The following is a 23,142-nucleotide window of genomic DNA, read 5'->3' as shown; positions in this document are numbered from 1 at the left end:
CATTCCTACAAAGACCTAAATCACTCCATTTCCTCTTTCCACAGACCTTGTAAATGAAACAAGCAGCTTCCCTTCCCCATGTCAGGGTGGCAGAAATGCCTATGGCTTGCTAATAATCTTGCTGTAGATGTGCTCTCCAATCCCTCAAGCACAAGAGGAGCATGGAGATATTTCAGATTTTATTTTGATCACTTGTGAACATTCTTACATGAGCAGTGTTTTCATGTCATCCTTTCCTTTTCTGTGTGCATTTGTCGAGAAAGGAACTGCCATAACAGATAAAGGAAGAAATCCTCCAAAAGGAAGGATGGTCAGTAAATGCTTTCCGCCTCTTTCAAAGCAAATGAGCATCACATGCTGCCATCTGCAGTTCAAGCAGCTCCTTAAAAATCACACATCTAAGTGGACGAAAGGAGAGCAGGTCAGGGTTTTTTTTTTTTTTTCTTTTATCACCATTTCCCTGCTCTGATATATCACTCAGGCCAGATCCACCAAGGCAATTCACCACCTGAATTTCAGTGTTCTTCTGGTCCTGTATCTCCCCCTCTTTCATGCCTCCCTCTGCAACATGCTGCCCTCACAGGAGAGGGTGCAGCTGGTGTGCCAGGCAGGAGTTGGGAGTGAGCACTCAGGGCATGGATCTGGAACTGGGGCTCAGGAGCCTTCCTTTGACCTTAGACAAATCCCTTATTTCTCCCCATCTCCAGAGTGCTCAAGTTAAAATGCAAAGGTATAAACGGCAGCGAAGGTTATGTGAGCACCCAGGACCAAGATGGATCCTTCCATAACGTGTGACCAAGAGTCAGGAAACATCATCACTCAAATAGAAGAGATACACCAGACACCTCTCTAACATCTTCTTATGGCACTAGGATTGGGAAATTTATACTGAAGGACCTTCACAAGGCTCCCACCTAATCCCCTTCTCCACAGATATTATTTATAAAACTATATTCAGCAAGTAAGACCAAGCTGGGGATGAACCTCAGGGTTCAGCTCACTTAAAATATACTCGAGCTGTGCTCTTCCACTCCTGACAAATATTTTCAGTGATTTACAAGATGATATTCAAATGAGAGCTATGCACCAGCCTGGCAGGCTAAAATGGAAAGGAACTACAAACCAAGTACAAGCACAGACACAGACACATTACTTCATGCACTCAGACAAGGAACACCTGCATAGGTAGTGGTATTATGGGAAACTACTGCTTCAGAAAAACATTTTCTGCTACTTTTGTCAAACAAACAAAATCTATTGCAGCTGCAGATCTCTTTCCCATGCTATAAAAACTGAACAGCAATCCCAGAAAATAAATGTATCTTCCAACTATCCAAATGCACATTGCACTGCTACCTGGCGTGGCTGTGAGGTTGTTAACCAAGTTCATCAGCCTCTGGGAAGAACAAGCAGCATGAAACCATCATGATTTCATCAGCAAGGTTATGCTCAGAGTATTCACACAGCTTACTCTGACTCTCCACTGTCCAGTGGCCCACTACTCTGACATGTTTAAGGGGCTGGATTTTACAGTAAGTTTACACCAAAGTTTACAGTTAAGTGCTTTTCACTGTGGGAAGAAAAAATTCTCACAGAACAAGAAACCAGGAGGCAGCTGTAGAATTTTATAACCACTGACTGGTAGGCTTCAGTGGGATTCCTGAACTGGCCAAAGGTCAGTGTTTCCTTTCAAAAAATAAAATATACAAGATCACTAGAGAATGGCTTCTCTTTTCCAGAAAGCTGTTTCTATGCTCACAGTAACCCCTAGACCAAAGGAGTCTTCACAGCCTTCCTCAGGGATCTGGCAGCTGCTGCCCTCCTTATTTTAACCAAGGTAATTAAGAGGTTGTACAAAAAGAGCAAAGAAAAGCAAAGCTTGATCTGTGGACTAAGGCACCAGACTCGGATTAGAGGAATCTGTTTCAATTCTCTATTGCGTAACAGGATCCTACACAAACCTGAGAAAGTTATTTAGTGCCTATGCCCAAGGCTTATTTCATTTGCATGAAATACACAAGAGACCAGAGCTGGGGCAGAGAAGAAAAGCAGTAAAATATCGATTGTGTTCAGAGCAGACAACTCATTCACTTGCCAAGCAAAAGTAATTAGTGTCATTTGAAAAACAGTACAGCTCTCCAGCCCGAATTTCAGCTTTAATCACCAAGTTGTGACTAAAAAGCTTTCTCAGAAACCAGCTGAGCAGTTCTCAGCAGAACCACACATTGCTACCTCACAATATAGCAGTGGAGGCTGTGTTTGCTGTCTCCAGAGCCAGGAACCTGCCACATGCACTTGGAAATTCTGCCCCCAAATGCTACAGGCAATCAGTATGGGAGCAGCCAGGATCCAATAAGGTTGCAATGTGCAGGACCACATCCACAATGCTGTGGGAGACAGTCAATAAATAGACTTGCCATACACAGCAGACTGTGGATGAGTGGAAAAATAAAAACAGCCAAATGAAAAATAGCAGTCCTGCGAGTAACAGGACTTCCTGCTGAGCTACCAGCTAAACTATGCTGGTGGTTTTGCTCTGCATTCCACAATGCTGAACCTTTCTTAATTCCATTTACAGAGCCACCAGGCTCACAGCCAACCAGGGGCTCATACAGTGCTTTTTAGGGTGTTTTGCTTTCAAGGGCAAAAGTGAATATTAAATGGAGTTGGTATGAGGAGACCTTGATTCATCACAATACAATTCTCATACAGTGAAAAGGCCCTAGACAGACATGTTTCAAGAGAGAAGATGGGAAGTAGTGGTACATTTAAGAAGTAAACAGTCTTCTGCTGTTTTGAGAAGCCAATCTGCATTCAGCTCCTCTCTGGAGAAGTGGCCTTGTCCTTAAAGACATTATTCACAGTCCCCCTAAAATAATCACATACAGTCCATTTCTTGTTTTGTCTAGAACTTCAATCCAAAACACTGCCTTCATGGTTCTCACACTGCAGTTCCTGGCTCTGACACAGGACTGGATAGAAAAGGACCAACGGAATCATGGTATGAATGGGAAAAGAAGGAATCAAAGGAAAAAAACAAATCTACTTCTGTCTTTGCAGATACTGAAAATGCATAACATCACTGCAGAGATTTACCTGCAATAAAATGTCACAGGGATGCAAGAGCCTGTGGAACATCCCAGCTTCCAGGACAAAGCACATCAAAGAGTAGCAAACCTGCCTCACAGAAAGTTTCCTCATCACTAAACCTGAGGCCTGGTAAGTTGGTGGCACAGGTGTGCAAAACAGAGCACTCACTACAGGGAGAAAGGAGCCAAAGGTGTTACAAAACCAGTCCCAGGGCAGATGGAAACTGCAGTCAGCCAGAATGATGTTATTTACCTATGGCATCAGACTCTGTCCAGCTGCCCCCGTGGATCTGCTTCAGCAGCACATACAGCAGCTTCCAGAAGTCCAGGCTCTGCAAAAGAGAGGGGTGGAAGGGGACATCAGCAGGAAAAATATCTGCCATGTTATTTAGTCGTAATTAGGCAATTAAGCCCATATCTGAACATCACACATGGAACAGCACACCTGCTGACCCAGCCAACACCATCTGATCAGGCAGGTTCATGTATGTCAGTGCTACTGTTCATGTACGCTCACGTTCCTGCCTGGTGAACACAGAATCTATAGAAAGGAGCACCCAGAAAGAAAAGGGCTAATGCTGGCTGTACAGCAACACCCAGCACTTCTACAGCGAGACCCACGTGTGGAGGAGCATTCCAAAATCTGCTCTGATACAGCCACATATGGCACAGCTCACCCACAGTCAAACAGGCACCTGAACACATCTGACCACGACAGTGCCAAACTCACAGAGGCACAACAGAATGAGCTGGAACTGGGAATCGATCCTTGGCTGCACAAGGACAGCATGCTGACAAACGCAAATAGTGATTCTTACAGCTGGAATCTCAGTCAACACTCGTAAAACCCTTAAAATAGCCGAGGAAGGGAGGTACCCTGTGTGCGAGCTGGAAGCCTCGGAGGCAAAGCAGCAAGACCCAAGCTGGGTACGGCAAAGGGCAGCAAACCCAGGCGACACCGAGGAGGTGTCGCAGACCAGGCTGAAACACCAAGCCTCAAGTTACAACCACAGTGAGGCACAGTCCTTCGCAGAGCGGCGAGTTTGCTGAGATTCCCTAACACGTGTCATCTGGGCGAACAGCGAGCCGGGGCCACACCGCGGCCCCTCACGCAGGGCCTGCCCGAGGCTCAGTGCCCGTGGCGCTGCCGTGCAGAGCGGAGCGTGTCCCCGGCCCCGCCGCACTCGGGTGTCCCGCTGGTCCCCGCTGCCCTGTGCCCCGCAGGGTCTCCGGGTGGCGCTCACCGCCTGCGGCCGGTCGAACCTGGCGCGGCGCAGGGTGTCGGGGGCGGGCCGGGCGCGGGGCGGCAGGGCCCGGCACAGCGCCCCGACGGCGGCGGGCAGCGCCGGGCCCCGCTGCCGCTGCTGCTCCCCGTGCTGCTCCCGCTGCCGCCCGCGCATGGCGCCGCTCCCGCCGCCGGCGGCCCCTGCGGGAGCGCCCTTCCGGGCTGCCCGCCCGCAGCAGCGCCCCCTGGCCGCGGGGAGGGGGCACTGCGGGCGCGCCAGCCCTGCCTCGCCCTGGAAGTGTCTGCAACTCCCTGGATGTGTCTGCATCTCCCTGGATGTGTCTGCATCCCCCTGCATGTCCCTGCACCGCCCTGCATGTCCCTGCACCGCCCTGCATCTCCCTGGGTGTGTCTGCACCTCCCTGGATGTGTCTGCATTTCCCTGCATCTCCCTGGATGTCCCTGCATGTCCCTGCACCGCCCTGCATCTCCCTGCACCGCCCTGCATCTCCCTGGATCTCTCTGCATGCCTCTGCATTGCCCTGGATGTCCCTGCATCTCCCTGGATGTGTCTGCATCTCCCTGCATGTCCCTGCACCGCCCTGCATCTCCCTGGGTGTGTCTGCACCTCCCTGGATGTGTCTGCATCCCCCTGGATGTCCCCGCCCCTCCCCGCACCTCCCGGACGGCCGGTGGTCCCGACGCTCACTCGGCCTGCGCTCATGACTCGGGGCACAGAACGCTCCCGGGCTGTGACCCACACGTGTCACCCCCCCGAGCCATGGACGCGCCTCCTGCCCCGGCAGAAAACGCCTGGGGAAGCCCTGCGAGCTCCCCCCACCCTTGCCTGCTGCAGAAACCGGCCGAGCTATGGCAAAAGCACAGCTCTGCTGCAGTCCAAACAGATCCGGGGACGCGGAGAGCAGCCCTGGGCGGCAGCAGGAGCTTTGCGATGTTCCTGCGATATTCCTGCGATATCCCTGCGATATTCCTGCCCGCCTCTTGCTCAGCGGGGTGAGGTGCGGCCAGCCCCGGTCTCCAGGCGTTCAACCCCCGACATGAAGCGACCCCAGGGGTTAATCCTTGGGGGCCGTGGGGGAGGAGAAACGGAGCTGCTCTATGGGAGAAGTCTGGCCGTGACCAGGGTTTACAGAACCAGAACCTGGCGCAGAGGTGGATTCCTGCTGTGGGTTCACAGAGGGAGCACAGCTGGTCTGTGCCAGGGACACGGGTCTGCTCCGCCAGCGCCGTGGGGATCCTGCCTGTGCCTGGGCATGAGATCTGCTGGAAGCCCCCACTGATGGTTTCTTGGCCAGTTCCCCAGCTCATAGCCCATTTAATGTGCTCACTGTGCATCTAGCGTGATGCCTTTACTTTTTTTCCTCCAGTATCTGAACAACATGAAACAACATGTGAAATTCCTTCCCGCTACAGAGCAGGCTCTTGCAGCCAAATGGCTGCTTGCAACGAGGAGAGAAATTACAGTGGTCCAAAGGGTCCTCCAGCCAACATGAACTCTGTTTGCACTCCTTCCCTCTGGTTGCTCCTCTCCTGCCTCCCACCCCTGTGCTGGGGAGCGCAGCCCTTTCCAGTGCTGAGCGCTGCTTTAGAGCTCTCCCCATCCTGTGGATCCTGGCTCCTGCTCCAGCCAGCCCTGAAAGGACCCCTGGGTGTGAGTTATCCAGGCTTAAAGATTTTTAAAATATCTTCTCTAGCAGCTGTTGTCTCACATCCTCCTTTCCTAATGGCCTGGAAAGCATTTTCCTTATCCCTTGTCCAGTTCTAGCTCAGCAATCTTTATCCACTTCTTTGCTCTCCTTCCTAACAGGCTTGGCATTTCCACATGGTTCCTTGCCTTTGGTTTCCAACAGCCCATAAAGTCCCTTTTTATTGCCCAGAGCCTTATCGAACCGGGACAATCCTCTGCTGTCTTTGGCATCCTTCTTGGCTTTCCATGCCTTGCTGCTATCGGGCGCTGTCTGCTCCCTCCGTGACACATCGCTTGTCTATTTTCCCGTCCCTGCTGCAGTCTGCAGGCAGGAGGACCTTCAGCTGCAGCCAATTTCCTGTGTTTTCTTGACCACTCTGTAAACCCAGCTCAAAGCTTTCCCTGTCCCCACACACATTCCTCTGTCTAGGCCTTTCCTCCCCAGGGCAGCTGCCGAGACAAGGGCTCTCCTGCACGGCCCGGTGCACGCACAGGGAGTGGTTCTGTCCATCACCCCTCCTGTGGGCTCCTGTCCCCCAGCCAACCCCCAGGCCAGCCAACATCACCACTCAGCAGCTGGGATTCACACCAAGGGCCCCGTGCCACCCTCCATCCCGCTGGCCAAACCAGCCCCAGCACAGGGCTGGCTGCCCTGCTGGCCAGCGTCGCCCTGCGCCATGGCTCCCCCAGCACACAGCCCCGTGGGCACAGCTGACACAGGACACTGGCGCTGTGCAGGGCTGGCGCCAGGCCACGGGCGGCTTGGAGGCCAGGCAGAGCATCCCAGGCTCCCAGCAGCCCAGCAGCACAGCGGGTGCTCGCTGCCGGCCCGCCAGGCCCCACTTATCTGCTCTGCCTGGGCCTGGTTCCAGCGCGGGAGAGGCCGAAGGGAAAGTGATGGTTTCCTGTTGCAGGCATGGACCCTGTGCTATGGACAGGCAACAGTGTGACAGCCGCAGCGTGCTGTGGCAATGGCACCCTGCTGGCAGCAGAGCCCTGCTCATCCAGGCCACCCTCACCTCCCCTCTCCCAAGCAATAGCATGCTGGCAGATGGAAGCCAGCCATGGCTGGCTGACATCAGCACACAGCCCTGATGTCACTGTGGAGGTTGGAAGCCCCCAGGACCCTCTCTATAGAAAGGAAGCAGGACAGAGCTGGCTTATCAGCTGGTGCCTGGCTCCCAGGCACTGAGACAGATTCAGGGCAACAGTGCAGTGGGGACAACAATGGGAAGGGAAAGTCCAGGCACATACTGAGTGGCCAGGGATGCTTTAGCTGGGAGAGGCCACTGGACTTTGCCCTCTCTGGGTTCCCGGGCCCACGTGGTGCCACACAGCCCCACAGCCGCCCATTTCAGTGCCATGTGTCAGCCGCGGCCATTGCCGAGCCGGGTGACTCAGCGGGGCCGAGGGCGCCTGTTTGCACCCGTGCCATGGCAACTCGCCACCACACACGGCCCTGCTGCGTGCACAGGGCTGCCGGAGGTGGTGACGGCGGCCCTGTCCCATTGCCTCATGCCGATTGTATGCGATAGCAGCCATCCCTGCCCGCTCCCTGATGTCACCTCAGCCCGCTCTGCCAAGGGCAAGGTGGGAGCTCTCCTCCTGCAAAAACAACTTCTTTGGTCTTTTGGGGATTTTTTCTTAATGCTTTTATCCCCGTGAAGGCGTGGGCGGGAGCCAGCCTGTCTCCTGGCCAGGCCCCCAAGCCAGGCATCAGCGCTTCCCACGCTCCGCCGCCAGCTCGGGTGGCCAGAGTTCCTCACCTCTCTCCTTCCCCTCTCCTTTCCCTCTCCTTCCTGCAGTGTGGTATCTGCTGAGCAGCTGTCGGAGCAGAGCACAGCTTCCCTCCCTGCCTGCTCGAGGGAGGCCTTGGGTGGCCGGAGCGTTTCACACCCTGAGCAGATCAGGCAGGCTGCACTGCTTTCCTCTGCAAACATTTCCAGCTCCTTCCCCATGCCCTCCTGGCCCTTTCCTACACACTTCCTCTTCCCTCTCTGGGACATCAGGTTAAGCAGAGTGGGAAAAGGCGTGACCTGGCAGCATGGCCATGGTGCTGGCAGAAAGGAACCAAGCGAGCACAGGGCTGTGGACATGCATTGCCTGCATAGATGGCCTACAGCAATGCTGTCATGAGCCCACAAATGCTCTGGTGCAGCTGTTCCTGGACACAGGCAGTCAGTCACAGCAGGCCTGTGTGTGGACTGTAGCACCAAAATTCAAGGTCAGCTCCCAGCAGTTGGATGGTTAAGAAAGGTGTTGGTGTTTCAGGCCCTCTGATGCAGGGCTTTCAGTATGATAAGTGAATTGGGAAAGATTAGAAAAGAGGTCTGAGGTCACAGCACTCTCTTCTTGGGAGTTTCAGCCTTTTTACTCTAATAGCCAAGTTCCTCTGCACAGAGGGAAACTCCCTGTGATCTCCTCCCCCAGGGCCTTTAACACAAGACTCACCAAAAGAAGACAGAGGCTTCAGTGGGAAGTCCTTGCACCCTTCCCTCTTGGAAACTCTCCCTCTTTTGTTGAACATAACACAAAAGATGTGAAAGTAAAATTCAGCTCTTGGTGCCTGATGTCAACATTTCTGCTTCCACTCCCTGCTTGGGCAAGCCACCCAGGACCTGATAAACACCCGCAGGGCTTTCTGCCCCCAGCTGCTCTCCAGCAGCAGGAAGGGGTGAGAGTAGAGCAGCCTGTGCCCTCCTCTCCTTGCTCCCTAGCTAGAGCTCAGGTTCCAGTACTTCAGTTCATGGTCCCATTCACTTCTAGTTACACCCCCGGTTGTCATACCCAGAGTCCCTCTGCCTTCAGTAACTTCAGTGTTTGCTGGAGGTGTTGTTCCCCATCAGGAAGAAGGTTTGACCCCCCCTTTTTCACCTCTGCAGAGCTGTTTCCGTTGCTGAGATGGGGGTTCCCCAAACCACAGATTTGCAGAGCTGGATGGGAAGTCCCATCTCCCCCCTCAGAGTTCCTGCTGCGTGACATCCGCTGCACGGCCCTTCTTACCACACTGTCTGCATAAGAGGGCAGATTTCTGAGGCGTTAGGTGATGGGCAGACACTTTTTTGACCTAAAAGATATCAGAGCTCTTTGAGCTTAACAAAAATCAGCCTTAAAAATCCCCGAAGCAGTGGTGCACTGGATACCACCCAGCTCCAGCCCGGCTTCATTGCCATGAGCTCTGCACAGCACAGAGCAGGAAGCTCCTGCAGCCACAGCCCCTGTGCCAGCCTCCCCCAGCCAGAGGCTGCACAAACCGCCTCAAGGGAAGTGGTAGAAATGTCACATCAGTGTCCCCATCAGCACTGGCAGGAGAGGGTGAGTGGCCCCATTGGTGCCCCAGCGAGGCAGTGCTGACCTGGGCACCCAGCACATGTTAGTCCAGATGTGAGCTGAAGGCTGCAGCCACACTGCCAGAACACAGCCCTGTCCAGGGGCTGAGCCTGCTGCCCTCCTTAGCATGACCCTGAGGAGAACCCTGCTGCAGGGCTTCCAGCCTGAGCTACCTCCCTTGCCAGCTGCAGGCACAGGGAAACATCTGTCCCCTGCTTCAGATTAAGGTCTGTCAGTCTGTGCTGAGAGAAGGACACAGGGTCAGATCACCCTCACTGGCCTCTCCTGCCTGCACTGTGCCCCCACGGCTGAAGGGCCCCCCAGCTCTCTTTCTTCTCCCCTCTCCTTTTCTCTTCTGTACAGAAAGTCACAAAGCTGGGATGGGGAGCAGCAGCAGTTAAGTTTCTGAACCCATCCTGTTTTCTGTCTTTGCCAAAATCTCTTCTGCTTCCCTACCCAGGGCGTTGGGGCTCGCCCACACCCAGCTGCCAGAGGAACTGTGATGTTGTTTGTTTTTTTGTCACAGTGATGAAGTGTTTATAGCAACTATCACTCCACAACCCACAGACTGATCTCAGCCCAAGCTTAGGAAATAACGGCAGAGGAAGCACGGCCCCTCTCTTCAGAGTCACCAACAGTGGCGTTTCGGGTCACCAAAGCAGGGAAGTTTTGTGCTGGGCATAACTGTTGGTGAGGAAGGAACAAGGAAGCCTTATAAATATGATTGCCTGGTGAAAGATTTTGAGAATATAGAAAGGTAGAAGAGATTGAAATGAAGGCAACCTTTGAGATCCCCTAGCTAATGAACAACGGGAAAACAATAGTGTGACTGAGCAGGTAATCCCCTTCTTGATGAAACAACACCCTCTCCAAGCAAGCAGGTCCAAGGGTCAGAAGAAGACCCTGACTGCTTGGCAGGAGAGGTCCAAAGAGGAGTTTTTAGGGTTTAAAATGTAACACAATATGGTAATGTAGTGATTCTTATAGGCTGTATGTAAATGCTATAGGATTTGTATCTTGTCCTAGATTGGTTAGTGAGAATCAGAATATTCAACACAGAAGATGATTTAATCTATTGTAACGGGAACTTCGCTCTCTTACTCTTCTCTTGCTCTCACTTGCTCACTCTTCTATGCTCTAAGCTTCTCTTACTCTTGCTCTCTTTTTCCTGCTCTTCTTCACTCTCTCTCGGCCCCGCTCTGAGCTGCAGCTGGCAGCTCCCAGCAGGGCTCTGCACCCACGCCCTTGCAATAAATTGCATGTCCACGACCTAGCCTCAGAGATCTGTCGCCGTCCATCCCGACCGTGCAGGAGACCCCAAGCCACTCCTGCACATAACCATGCTGTAAATCACCCAACAACTTTTGCTGTCCCATATGGGCAGAAAGCTGGGATTTGCCCTCAGCATCTTGCTCTCCTTGCTGCAGGAGCAGCACAGCCAGGGCATCACCACACTGGGAAGGAAGGGACCGTCCCTGCCTGTCCAAGCTCTTGCCAAGGCTCAGAACCAAAAACATCCCAGATGAGAGGCTCTGGAAACCACACTGCTGCCTGTCTGTGCAGTCACACTCGGGCCACAGAGATTTACAGTTCAAAAGGAGAAAGGTTTGTGTCTGCTGACAGCCCACCTCCCCGGCGCGCCGGCCGCTGCTGAGCCTCACTGAGCATCCAGGGGGGCCTGGCTCAGCAGTGGATTTCCCATCAAATGAGATACAGCTGTTCCTGCTTCCTCTCCAAAGACCAAAGTGAGTTTATAAAAAAATCAATTTCTCATATATTTTCTTTGACCAAGGCTCCTTGTGGATGTGGCCTGTGCCTGAACTGCCTGACCTCACAGCATCGAGGCTGGATCAGGCAGAGAGTGTGGCTTGTACAAGCACGGCTCTTGGAAAAGAATATCCCAGCAGAAAGTCCTGGGGCTAAAAGCCATCTCAGTGGGAGCTCTTACTGCTGGGCAAGCAGAAAAACAGGACTCTAAGAAGGAGGTTTTGGCAATCAATACCAAGGGGTTTGTCTGCAGCCCATGTTTGAGGGACCCCTGTTTTTTAATGCACACATATATTCCCCTCTGCAGCACAGAGTGAGGCACCCACAGGATCAGGCTTAGCTGCAGCTGCACAGTCCTGGCACAGCTCAGTTCCTGCATCCCTGCATGCTCCCAGGACATGGAGAGATGTCCCCAGCCACCACAAGTACACTGCAAATCCATAACCAGGGACAGAAGCAAAAGGGAGCCCTGGGCAGCACACATTGCAAACAGCAGCACACACCCAACAGCAGAACACTGCCTCCTGCCCCAGCTGCAGCCACTGCCACTGAAAAGGGCTGGATCAGCCCAGCCCAGCCCTGTGCAGCCCCTACTTTTCCATACCTTCCCCTGGTTCCTTCCTTATCCCTGCTGGCCTGGCCCCTTGTACTTGGAATAACCTGCTTCTGAAATTTTAGTGCAGGGCCCTGCTGGGAAGGACCCTGAGCCAAATCCACAGGTCCTTTGCCCAGCTGGACACACTTATGCAACCCTGAGGATGACAGGGATTGTGTTTGCCATTACTGTAAATGCCTGAGGGAAAACACTACCTCAGTGGCACAGTCAGGCTGCTGAGATTCTATAACTAGTTTGCTTTGAAGCTCAGCTGGCAGGGGAAAGCCATGTCCCAGTGTCCAGAGGCAGGCTGGCAGAGAGGGACGGGTGCGGATGGCCAGGAGCCGCGGGTCCATGGGTGCTGGCACCCCCGGGAGGCTGCTGGCACCCCCGGGAGGCTGCTGGCATCCCCGGGAGGCTGCTGGCAAAGGCAGCAGCGGGAGCAGGAGGTCCCCACGAGCCCTGGCTGCTGGGAAGCCTGATGACACTGAGCAGCAATAGCCAGGGTTTGCCTTTGACACAGACGCCTGTGTTTGTTGTGCTATCGGGGTGGGAGGCGAGGCAGCGCCTTGCAGCATCAAGCAAGTTTTAATTGGAAGTTTTAAGATGCTTATCAGATCAGGCTGTTTCTGACACCAAGGATTTTGACACTGGACATGTGTCTCTAACCCCTGAGGGTTTTGGCCAAGGCCCAGGAAGGCTGATGTCACAGTAAAAGGCAGAGCAGCCTCTAAGGAAATGCATGCATAAACTGTAGACAAAAATATCCCAGTGAGTGATGAGATATCTCTGAATATGTAAATGGAGTTGTTCAGGTTAGGGAAAGACATGGTTAAGAAATCATTTTAGAAACATTCCTCAAGCTGACATCTTGGACATCTGTCAATGCCATGTTTCCAGTAGGGCAAAAACGTTGAAACAAGAAAGAGCAAAGCTCTGGAGCCAGCTCTTGCTTTCTAACACCACAGCTCTGCTGTCCCTGCCGGGGGAGGCTGCCTCTGCCTCAGCAGTAACCTCCCGCTTCCCTTGGCCTTTTCAGGTGGCTGCTCAGAGCAGGAGCAGCGAATACCAGGTTGTCCTGATGTGACAGTCATTCCCCTCCCAGCAAGACACCTCTCTGCCCCAGCTGAGGGCACGTGGGGCCACCACACAGCGTGGGGCTCAATCCAAAGGCCAGGGGCATCAAGCAGTGGCCAGCACTTCACGAGCAGGTCCCGTGGGACTCCCATTACAGAGAACACAGCTGCTACAGGAGGGAAGCATCTTTTCATTTATTAAAGACTGAGAATACAACTGTGGGCCCAGCCACGAGAGCTGGATGCCTGAAGCAGAGCTAGGTTTTGGCTGGAAGGGCTGCGGTCTCCTCTCCAGGCGGCCTTCAGCATTTTCAGCCAAATTTCCTACCCGGCAGGGCAGCCCAACGTCCCCACCCTGGCTGCACTCCATCTGGAGCACAGCCTCTCTCCACACCAGCCCAGCCTTGGTTACTTATTGCTTTGAACGTGCTAGTCTAGTACAGGGTGAATTAAAAACAAAAATGCATGTCTGCTGCGGTGTGTTTGTGCTGTCCTCAGGTTGTGCTGGGAACCCTGGACGTCAGACCTGGAGAGGGATGGAAGAGAGCAGTGGATGAAGTCAGGCTGGGCTGGGAGCAGAGATGTCCCAGGGACAGCAGTGCTCCAGGACAGATCCTGTCTTTGCCAAGGGGTCACCAAGCAATAGCCTTTGGCACCCGGTGCCGGAGCCAAGCGGGTGCTGACAGTCAGCTGGGGCTGGAGGAGAGGAGCAGCTGGCACCCAGCTCCTGAGCCCTGGTGTAAGGGCTGGGAGTCACAGCCAGCCCAGAGGGATGCTGTGGCAGGCCTGCCTTCCCCACTGGCCTGAGGGAGGACAGCCCCAGGCAGCCCATGGAGCAGAGACAGGAGGGCAGCTCCGAGGGAAGGACCAACCTGAAGTTTATTTGAACGTGTGGCTCTCAGCTCCTCCCCGGCCGAACCCTGGAAGAGACAGAGCGGGGTCAGCACTGCCATGGCAGGGTGAGCACACCGAGGCTGCAGCTCGCCAGGAGACAGGAGCTCTGAGCCAGACAGCAGCCCCAAACCCCCTCACTCCCTCCCTGACCCCGCCAGGAGACAGGAGCTCCGAGCCAGACAGCAGCCCCAAACCCCCTCACTCCCTCCCTGACCCCGCCAGGAGACAGGAGCTCCGAGCCAGACAGGATCCCCGAGCCAGACAGGAGCCTCTAACCTCCAAACTCCCTCCATGACTCCACCACAGGCACCCACCTTTGGGCCCGAACAAGGCAGCGTAGCAGGGGTGGTTGCAGTAGGGTTTGCCATCGTGCTGCAGGGAGAGAGAAAGATCATCAGCCCCACCTCTGCTTGTCCCAGCCCCCAGGTGCAGCAAAGCCAGACCTGCTGGGCAGCAAACCTCACCTCTGCATGGCCTCCAGATGTCAGGGTCTTGTTGCACTTCTCACATCTCAAGCAGGGCCGGTGCCAGTCCTTCCCCAGAGAAGTCACCTTCTCGGCTGCCATGGAAAGGAAAGGAGGTGGGTGAGTTCAGGCACTGAACAGGCACAAGTTAGTTTTGGCAGATGGGTTGCCTTGCCGTCAGCCCTAGGGAGGACATTCTTGGGCATTTTCTCAAGTCTGTCAGTCCAGGACAGAGGGCACTGTGTTCAGACCCAAGTGTGCACATGCAGGAACATGGATCTGCAGCAGTGGTGCCACACCCAGGGTGACCAGGGCTGCATCCATGAGGATGGAATGACTTCTACCCCATCTTCCAAAGACCTGAGGACCTCCCTCCTTCCAACATCAGCCTGCAAGGGCATTAATTCCTCCCCAGAGAGCTGGACCCTAAGAAATCACTAGAGCTGGCAGGGGTGAAAGGGGATGTTGGCGAGGACTGGGGAGGCAAAGCCATTGCCACACCCTGCCAACACAAACCAGTCCCTTCCAGCCACAGCTCGGATTCTGCTGGCACCATGGCAAACCAGAGCAGAGCTGGAGCCTGGCAGGGGTTCAGGCAGCCATGGGAGGGACAACATGGGAGCCAGGACACGTTTGTGGAGAGAGGGGGGAGCACAGGGGGCCTTTTAATTGGAGCACAGCAGGGGAGAAGGGTATTTTCTGCAGGCATGTGTGCTCTTCATATTGGCAGCCGAGCTCCTGGGAATTTATTAAGTGATTAAACAGAGCTGTCCGCAGGAATCATGTCAAAGCCAGGTCTGAGCACTCTCCCCGTGCCTGCAAATGGGACCAAGCCAGTGTGGGTAGTGCATGCCCTGGGGGGCCCTGGGCAGCCTGAAGCACCTCTTGCAGTCCAAATATGTCCACAACAGCCTGTGCAAGGAGCAAGCTGATGGCTGCAGAGGTGGGAGCGGGGGCAGAGCCCAAATGTTACAAGGCTGCCCTGCTGCCATTCCCCAGTGGCACAAAGGGCCTCCTGTGCCTGCAGCCTGGCAGCAGCAAGTGTCCTCCCCCGGGTGCCCCTAGGAGCCTGAGCCTGGCCCGAGGCAGGACCCTCCTATCACTGCAGGGTTTCTGCAAGGAGTACAGCCTCTCCACCTCTTGCACATGCACTTGCACCAGCACTTGGGCAGGAGCTCTGCTAAGGCTCGGTACAGCACTCAGGCATGAAGGCAAAATTCCTGCAAACCCCATCCCTGGTCCTCTCAGCATCACCTCCTCCCCAGCCCTGCTCTCTACAGACACGATTTAGCCCAGAGCCTGAGGCACGCCCAAGCAGGACCGCCAGGCACCAAAAGCCTCAGGGGGCCCCAGAGCCAGGCTTGCTGTGCCTCCTCTGCCAGCGCTCTAGATAGTCTGCAGGCACAGAAACCATGCATCCAGCTTGGTCCTCCAACAGCTTTTGAACCCTCCTCAGCCTCTCATCAACAGAGACATTTCGTAATAAGTGCAAGCGTGATAAGTGCAAGGTCAAACCCCTCCTTGGTCAAACGGTGCCGTCCCAGCTGCTCCATGGCCACACCTGCGGTCACAGCAAACCCAGCTCTGACTGACTGACCCACACCAAGGGAAGGCACACACCAGCGCCTCGGTGCCTCCTGATATCTGATATCAAGCCACAAACTCCATTGTGCCTGAACTGCCATCCCACAGCCTGGCTGCAAGCAGTGAGTTCAAGGCAAGGCAGCGCTGCCCAGCCGCAGGAACCACAGCCCAGCAGCTCTCTGGGCAGCGCCCATGGCAGCCCCAGCACAGCTGCCCAGGGTGGGCATCGCTGACACACACACAGAGCAGCTCCTGTGTTTGAGCCTCCAACTCCTTGGCTGAGCACAAATAGCTGGGGCACAGGCACAAGCAGAGCAGAAATAAAGCAGAGGAAGAAGTCAATGATGGCACCTGGGCTCCAGATCCCTCATCTTGAGTAAATCAGAGAGCAGGGAGTGTCTCTAAGCTGCTCGCAGCAAACCCCCTCGAGTTCAGCTATGCCAGGCAAGTGGAGAGGTCTGGCAGAGGAACTTGCCCCTTCCAAAAGGTGATAGCGAAGTGAGAAGCTCAAACCCCACAAATACTCTCAGACAGGACAGCAGGTCCACAGCCCCAGAAGGGGCAGGAGCTTTGGGCCCCAGTTTGGAGGGAAGACATCTGCGGGAAGCCCAGCAGCAGACAGCAGCCCGACAAGGCTCACACCTACCCTGCAACAGCTCACACCTACCCTGCAACAGCTTAAAAATAGCACCCAGAGGTGTCATCCTGCTGTGCTCAACCACACAGAGCGACGTGTGGGCGACCCACTGACCCAGGCACTTGCCCGAAGGCATGATTTGCCATTGGGAAGGTGCTTGCTTCACCTGCCCCGGCTTTCAGAGCAGCGGGCTTTACCAGCCGGCCCTTTGGGCTCCAGAGCGGCTCAGGGCTGCGGGCTGTGCTGGGAAGGAAGTGGGGCTGGGCTCCCTTCTGCTCTGGAAGCACCCAGTGCAGCCCGTGCTCTGCAGCCAGGATCTCCTTGGGGTGCATCTACAGGATCCCCCACCCGGGGCACCCCGGGACCCACAGCGCAGGGCTGAGCAATTCTGGGACACCCCAGGAATCTGCAGAGATGGGCTGCGCAGCACAGGGGCCAGAAGCCGGGGTGCCCAGAGGGTCCCCAGCCCAGCATCCGTGCCCGGCAGGTGCCCCGAGGTGGGGGCGGCTGGCGCGGGGCAGGAAGCCCTTACCGAAGTAGACCTCCTTCTGGCAGCGGGGGCACTTGGGCATGGTGTCGGCTCGCCTGGGCTCGGGGCTCCGCTCGCACCGCCTGTGGGATGCTCCACGCCGGCCCCGCCGAAGTCACTGCTCGCCCGCCCCGCCCCGCCAGCACCGCCCAGATGTGCGCCCCGCCCCGCCCAGATGTGCGCCCCGCCCGCAGCTGGAGGGGACAGCCCGGGGCACGGCCCTGCGGGGGCTCCCGAGACGGGGTCCTGAGCCCCCTCCAGCCCTGCACCCCCTGCGCCCCTCCAGCTGCGCTCCCTCTGCAGGGCACAGCCCCGCAGCCCTGGCGCCCCGAGCCCCGCTGCCCCAGGGCCAGCCCTGTCCCCTCCGCAGCCCGGCCCTGCCCACGCGTGGGCGGCGGGGGCAGCCCCGCTCCGAGCCGGAGCTGCGGTTTTTTGGCATCTCTCATTAACCCCACTCCCAGACAGAGATTCGCGGGGCGCTGCCCACCAGGGCTCACCCCCTCCCAGCACAGACAAGTTTTTCTCCCAAGGGAGTGTAAAAGTCGAGGCTCAGGCAGGGTCTCCTGCCCATGGGGAATTTAGGGGTGCGGGGTGAAGCAGGCGGGAGCTTCAGGACTGTAACCCCGCTCCTGCAGGACATTGGGAATGGCGTGGGTGCGGCGCACGGCTCCGCTCACTGTGGAGAGCCAGCCCAGCTGTGTCACTGACTTTGTCATTTTATTAGGAGGGAGGACTTGTTGTTCCTTTGTGCTTGGCTGTGAAGGAAATGAAAAGCCTATCCAAAGGTCTGTTTTGTATGAAACAATCCTCCCCAGGGCACGTTGCTGTGCTGGAAAGGTCATGAGGGCTTGTGAAACCCAGCGCCAGGACGCCTAGTGACTGCCTCCCGAAATGCGAGGCATCCCTCCCGCCACAAACAGGGCCCTGCTGACACCGGATCCCAGCCGTGGGTGCAGGAGGAGAGGCGGCAAGCTGTGCCCAGAGGCGAAGTTCATGTTCAGCTGGGACTGCTTTACGAGCCAGTCTGGCTCCGGGAGCCTCCCTTCCAGCACAATCCCCCTGCTGATGCTCCCTGCTGCTGCCAGTGCTCCCGGCCTGTGAGCCCACAGTTGGCAGCCCCACTGCAGGCTGGGGGGCACCTTCCTGCCCCGAGGGCAGCGCTGGGCTCGGCAGGGCGGGCAGCGCCCACACGGCCAGGATGTCACCGGGAGCAGTGAGGCGTGAGTCATGCTGAGGTGCTGAGACAGTGTCTTACAGTATGGGAGGGGAGGCAGAGTGTCCTGCAAGGGCCTCCACCCTGCCTCCTCCCCATTCTCCCTGCCCTGCGGCACCAGTACATGCTGGCACCCGTATTTCAGCCACATCACATCCCCCTGTACCCAGGCACAGCACCTGCTGAGCACCCAGCTGGGTTACCCAGGCCAGGACTCTTCCCCACACCACGAGGGGTGCAGCTGGCACCCTGGTGAAATACAGGGGACAAGACATGTCCTTTCCCCGCTCTGGTGGCCCTGCTCCCCCTCCTAGATGGTGCCAGGCTGCTTTGGGGCCACTGACTGCCTCGGACAGACGCCTCCAGCTGCAATCCCTTTTAAGGCAGGTTTTGTGCAGGCCAGCAGCTGGAAACTGCCCTCCTGCGAGTCCCTCCAGCTGGCCAGCCCTGTGGCCAGTCCCCATGGACCACTTGGCCCAGCTCCTCCTGTGTCAGGAATGCTCCCATCCCGGCTGGGACAGCAGGCGCCTGTGCATGGCACCGCACACCGAGTGACCCGGCTGGAGCACAGCCTGGCTGTCCCCTCCTCTCCGTGTCCCCATGGACCTTCTGGAGATTGTTCTGCTCACTCAAGAGAGCAGGCACAGGACGTGGGCCACTCTCACAAAGAAGGCAGCACCAAGCCACGTGGTGCTCTCTGCCAACCCTGCCTGCACGGGGCTGTGTGCCTGCTGGCCCCTCGTGGCTCTCGGTTGTCCTGGCTGGCCCTGCTGGGCTACCAGAGCCCATGGACCTTGGGCTACACCCAGCCTGCTTCACCAGGAGGGAGCCCAAGCATGGAGCTGTGTGCCCTGCAAACCTACATGAATCCCAGCAGGCCAGTCTCGATGGGAAGGCTGCTGTGGGACACAGCCCTGGCTCCTGCACCCCATGGGAGCTGTGCCTGCACCCTGCCCACTGCTGTCCCCTGATCAGCAGGCATGCACAGGGCTGGGGCAGCACAGCAAAGCCATCTTGCAGAGGGCCCCAGCAGGGAAGGAGGAAGGGTTACAGCTGCTCCTGGAGCACGGTAGCATCTCGGGAGCCCAGGGGATACAGCCTCTTGCCCATTTTACAGGGAGCAGGTCCACAAACACTTGGAATGCTGGTGTGCAAAAGTCCTCAGCGCTCTGCGATGGAGCAGTCCCACTGTGCTGGAGGGAGCTGGCTGGAAACACTGCAGAGGCTGACATTTGGGATCACTGCTCCTTCTGCCATCCAGGGTCCCCCCAGGACACAAAACCAACTGTGTGGGAGCATTCTTGGAGTGGCAGTGGGCAGCAGCCAGCTCATCCCTCTTCACTGGGGTGCTGCCCATGGTGCCGTGCCCATGCATACAGACAAGGTCATCCAGTGGGCAGCTCCAGTGCTGGGCAGAGACAGCACCAAGGAGCAGCAGGAGAAGGGCAGGGGTGGTATTTTCAGCAAAGCCAGGTCCCACCCAAAGCATAATTTCAAATCAAGGTTCATAGCCTGACAGCGAAACAACCCAGCCAGCGCCAAGGAGAGCAGCCTCTTCAGGAAAGCACAGCTTTATCTTATCTGCAGACCTTGTTCCAGCTAATTTAACCATTAGACTGAGCACGCCTCAGCTGTCAATGGCCTCTGATAGGAATCTGTGGGTGAGGCTCTATCCTGAAGCATCAGGCGCCAGCGCTCCCCGATGGCATGGCAACAGCCCTCGGGAAACCTGGGCTGTCTCATTTGTTTGTTTGGGTGGTGTTGTTATGGCCAGGGCTATCCCCTCCCTTGGCAAGAGCCAGCACCAGCTCCCCAGCTCCATCTGTGCCCTGTTTTGTGAAAGGCTCCTCCAGCCCCCAAGAGTTTCTTGGGCTCCTTGGGCAGAGTTGCGAGTCAAGAGCTCCAGGGTGTGCCAGAGCTGCCTGCCTCAAGCATCTTGGCCACTGGTGACTACTGCAGTAACAACTGGGAAAGCCACTGGCATTTTTGCAGGCAGGGCAGTGACATAAGCCAATTTGGATTTGTTTTGCTAACACAGCAAGAAAAAAACCCAGCTATGTAGCAGACCAGCCCATCTGCCCAGGCAGCAGCTCCAGGCTCCCCCTCCTGCCCCACCTTGCTGGAGTGGGGCGGGGGCTTCCACGGTTCTCCCAGCCCCCAGCACACTTGCACAGAGGGGAGAGGATGCACCACTGAGGGGGTGACCCAGGGCCAGCGGCACCCCGGTCCAGCATTGTCCCAGCACTCTCACAACTGCGAGTCCTGCAAAATCTCCCTCCCTGGCCATGGTTCAGCCCACACTTGTGCATGTCAAAGGCCCTCTCATCCAAGAATATTTGTTGTAAAATATGCACCACACAACCCAGCGTGGAACTCTAATTTGACAAGAAAATTACAGGATGGCTTAAAACAAGCCTGGCAGAAGCTGGGGGAGCTGCCGGGCGCGTGATGCCATCGAGAGGAGCTCTCGGTGTGCCCTGCAACGGGGGCTGGCAGGCTCTGCCCCCACTGCCCTCCATCCCCCCGGATCTGCACGCGGCTAATCCCATTACCAGACAGACAGGAAAACAACGGCACCGAGGCGGCTGTCAGGGCAAATTACAGCCGAAGGAAAACCTCTGGGATACATCTTCATAGAGCTGACAGGCAGTTAACTGTGAGCAAGGCAGCAGCAGGAAAGGCCTTGGGGGGCTTGGGGAAGGGGCTGGGAGAGGGGCACTCTGCGGGTTTGTGGCACACCCACCAGCACACCAGCACACTGCCACTGTGCTGTAAAGCCCCAAATAGCTTGAGCCTGTCAAATATGCTCGCTGCCACGCCAAAATCTGTGCTCTGTGCCCTTGGGGACATAGTGCAGAGCCATCCTGCCTCGGGCACGGGCAATCACATGTCTGCTTCCAGCTGAAGCTGTAAAAACGCTTCCAGGCCAGCTCAGGCAGCTGGCTGCCCCCACAGCCCCTTGTCAGGTCAGCTCTCACCCTCAGAGGCAGGGTGTGAGTTATCACCACGGGTTAATGTTACACTGCTCGAGCAATAACAAACACGGAGCTGCTCCCACCTCAGCGCGGATGGAGCGCGCAGGGCTGCCCATGTGGGGACAACAGGGACATGGTGCAGCTTCCATCCCTGGGACAAAAGGGTGTGGCAGCCCTTGTCCGCCTTTCCAACCCTGCCAAGATGTGGAAAATCTCCTCCAATTCCACCCAGGCTCCTCCAGTCTCCTGAGCACAGTCTGGCCAAAGTCTCCGCTGCCATCTGCTCTTTTCTGCAAGTTTCCATTAGTGGCAGCCCAAGGAAACCTCCTGGCTAAATCCTTCTGGGGGAGGATTTGGTACATTTTCCTGGCATGGCCTGGCTGTTTCTATTGTGGCTATCAAATGGGGCCAGGATTGTCAAGGAAGCAAAGCCTGCTGCTTTGGAAAGCCGCCCAGTGTCCAGGAGGGGTTTTCTCTGCCTGCCGGGGAGATGCACATGGGTGCTGGGGCTGGCAGGGACTGTGGACAGCACTCAGGGGCTACTCTCAGGGGATCTGTGCCAGGGATCACCTCCCCAGCCTCCCTGGCAGCACACTTGCCCTGGGCTGGCTCCAGGCTGTTGACGCCACACCTTTTATTCCTGGTTAAAAATTCACTGTAGGTGAGGCAAAGGGGTGCAGAAGTGTTTGCTCTCTCTGTGAGCACGCAGCTTGGCGTGGTCACGCCGTGGCAGTGGAGCAGGAAGGTGAAAAGGATGTGATTACTGTGCTCTGACATCCCCAGGCACGAGAGAGGGCCAGGCCAGAGCAGGAGAGAGGAGGAGGAGTCACAGGTTTGCTCGCATTAGCAGCCTGCACTCCTCCATCCCAGCACAGGTATTGTTCCCCCAGCAGCCTGTCCCTGGGCACTCCAGGAGCCCCTCGAGCTCCCCAGGGTGGTTCCCAGCTGCTCACCCTGCTGAAAACCTAAAGGCTGATGCAGAGCTCCACCTGCATCCTGGGGTGTTCCCTCGTGGGTGCCCCCAGGCAGCAACACTGGTGAGGGGGAGCCAGCAGCACCCTCAGCAGGGCCACAGCCAGAGCCTGCACCTGCAGCTCTGCCTGTGTGACACTCCAGGGCACTGCACTGGCAGGGGCATTTACAGCCCAAGTCCTTCTCCTCTGCTTGGTTTTGTGCCATTCCTTCTTCTTCATGCCTGCCTGCCCACCCACACCCTCTCCAGTATTTACACCCAGTTCTTTGACCTCCCCCTGGGGCCAAGGCAGAGCTCAGCCGGGCCAGGAGAGCCCCTCTGCTGACTGCAGGGAGCAGCTGAGCCAGCCCTGGGCCGTGTGGAAACAAGCTGTTCTTACTGGGGCACTTTCAATATCCCATCTTAAATCACATCTTCCAGCACTTCATCCCTTTGGCTCCTGTTTATTGACTTCCCAGCAAATGCTTTCAATCTGTCTGGCTTCCCTGCCTGGCTGTGCTGCTCTGGCCCCCGCTGTCCCCGAGCCATCCTGTCCTGCTGTCTCCCTGCATCTCAGGAGCCCTCCACAGCGTGATGGCTGCATCCCCTTCCCTGCATGGACTGCCTCAGAGGTACCCAGGGCTGCCCTCATCATTCCCACCCCCACCAGCTCCTTTCCTGGTGTTTCCCCTGTGTGCTGTGCCTCTCTGGGAGCAGCCTTTGTGCACTCTCCATCCCTTTTCTGGGCCATAAAGGACAGCACAAGCTGTGCAGCCCCGTTTCTGGCGGCACAGGCACCCTCAGCCTTGTGTTGAGAAGCACAAGTAGGTGACAATCCTGCTCCTCCTGCAGCCTGGGGACACCCAGGCTGGCACCCATCACCCACTCTGCCCTCAGAATAGTTTGACCAGCTGCTGAGTTCTCTGCTGAGCTCTGCTGGCTCCCGGGAAACCTGGGAGCCAGCAAGTGAAATGGCCCAGGACAAATTCACAGGGCTTGGGGGATTTCCAAGCAAAGCTGCATCCACTTTGTTCTCTGTTTTCATCTGTACCCTGGAGAGCTTGTCTGTAATCACCAGGGCCCTTCGACTTTTTTATCCCACTA

General features: G+C 56.4%; 2 protein-coding genes across 2 annotated transcripts in view; both read right to left on the bottom strand.

Moving 5' to 3' along the window:
- TEDC1 (tubulin epsilon and delta complex 1) overlaps nucleotides 1-4,489 on the bottom strand; it is a 70,476-nt gene extending 65,987 nt beyond the window's left edge. The window contains exons 1-2 of the mRNA XM_030952977.1: nucleotides 4,334-4,489; nucleotides 3,343-3,421 (exon numbers count right to left, since the gene is read on the bottom strand). Coding sequence (XP_030808837.1) covers nucleotides 3,343-3,421; nucleotides 4,334-4,489 — 235 coding nt within the window. The remainder of the gene's footprint in view (nucleotides 1-3,342; nucleotides 3,422-4,333) is intronic.
- An 8,472-nt stretch (nucleotides 4,490-12,961) lies between these two features.
- Nucleotides 12,962-17,032, bottom strand: CRIP1 (cysteine rich protein 1). Its single transcript, XM_030953752.1, has 5 exons — nucleotides 16,902-17,032; nucleotides 14,149-14,243; nucleotides 13,999-14,056; nucleotides 13,663-13,710; nucleotides 12,962-13,316 (listed from the first exon to the last, which is right to left on the bottom strand). Exons 1-4 carry the CDS (start codon nucleotides 16,939-16,941, stop codon nucleotides 13,670-13,672), a joined length of 234 nt encoding a protein of 77 aa, XP_030809612.1. The 5' UTR covers nucleotides 16,942-17,032; the 3' UTR covers nucleotides 12,962-13,316; nucleotides 13,663-13,669.
- Nucleotides 17,033-23,142: the final 6,110 nt, after the last annotated feature.

Source organism: Camarhynchus parvulus, chromosome 8, assembly GCF_901933205.1.
Source record: "Camarhynchus parvulus chromosome 8, STF_HiC, whole genome shotgun sequence".
In the NCBI taxonomy this organism is placed as follows: Eukaryota; Metazoa; Chordata; class Aves; order Passeriformes; family Thraupidae; genus Camarhynchus; species Camarhynchus parvulus.
Note: the sequence above shows the minus strand (reverse complement) of the source record. Positions and strands in the feature narration are given on the sequence as shown.

Coding starts and splice junctions, on each gene's coding strand:
- CRIP1 (XM_030953752.1), bottom strand. CDS start 16,941: ATGCCCAAGTGCCCCCGCTGCCAGAAGGAGGTCTACTTCG. Junction 14,244..16,901: donor CCAGAAGGAGGTCTACTTCG/GTAAGGGCTTCC, acceptor TTTCCATGGCAG/CCGAGAAGGTGACTTCTCTG. Junction 13,711..13,998: donor TGCCTTGTTCGGGCCCAAAG/GTGGGTGCCTGT, acceptor TGTCTCTTCCAG/GGTTCGGCCGGGGAGGAGCT.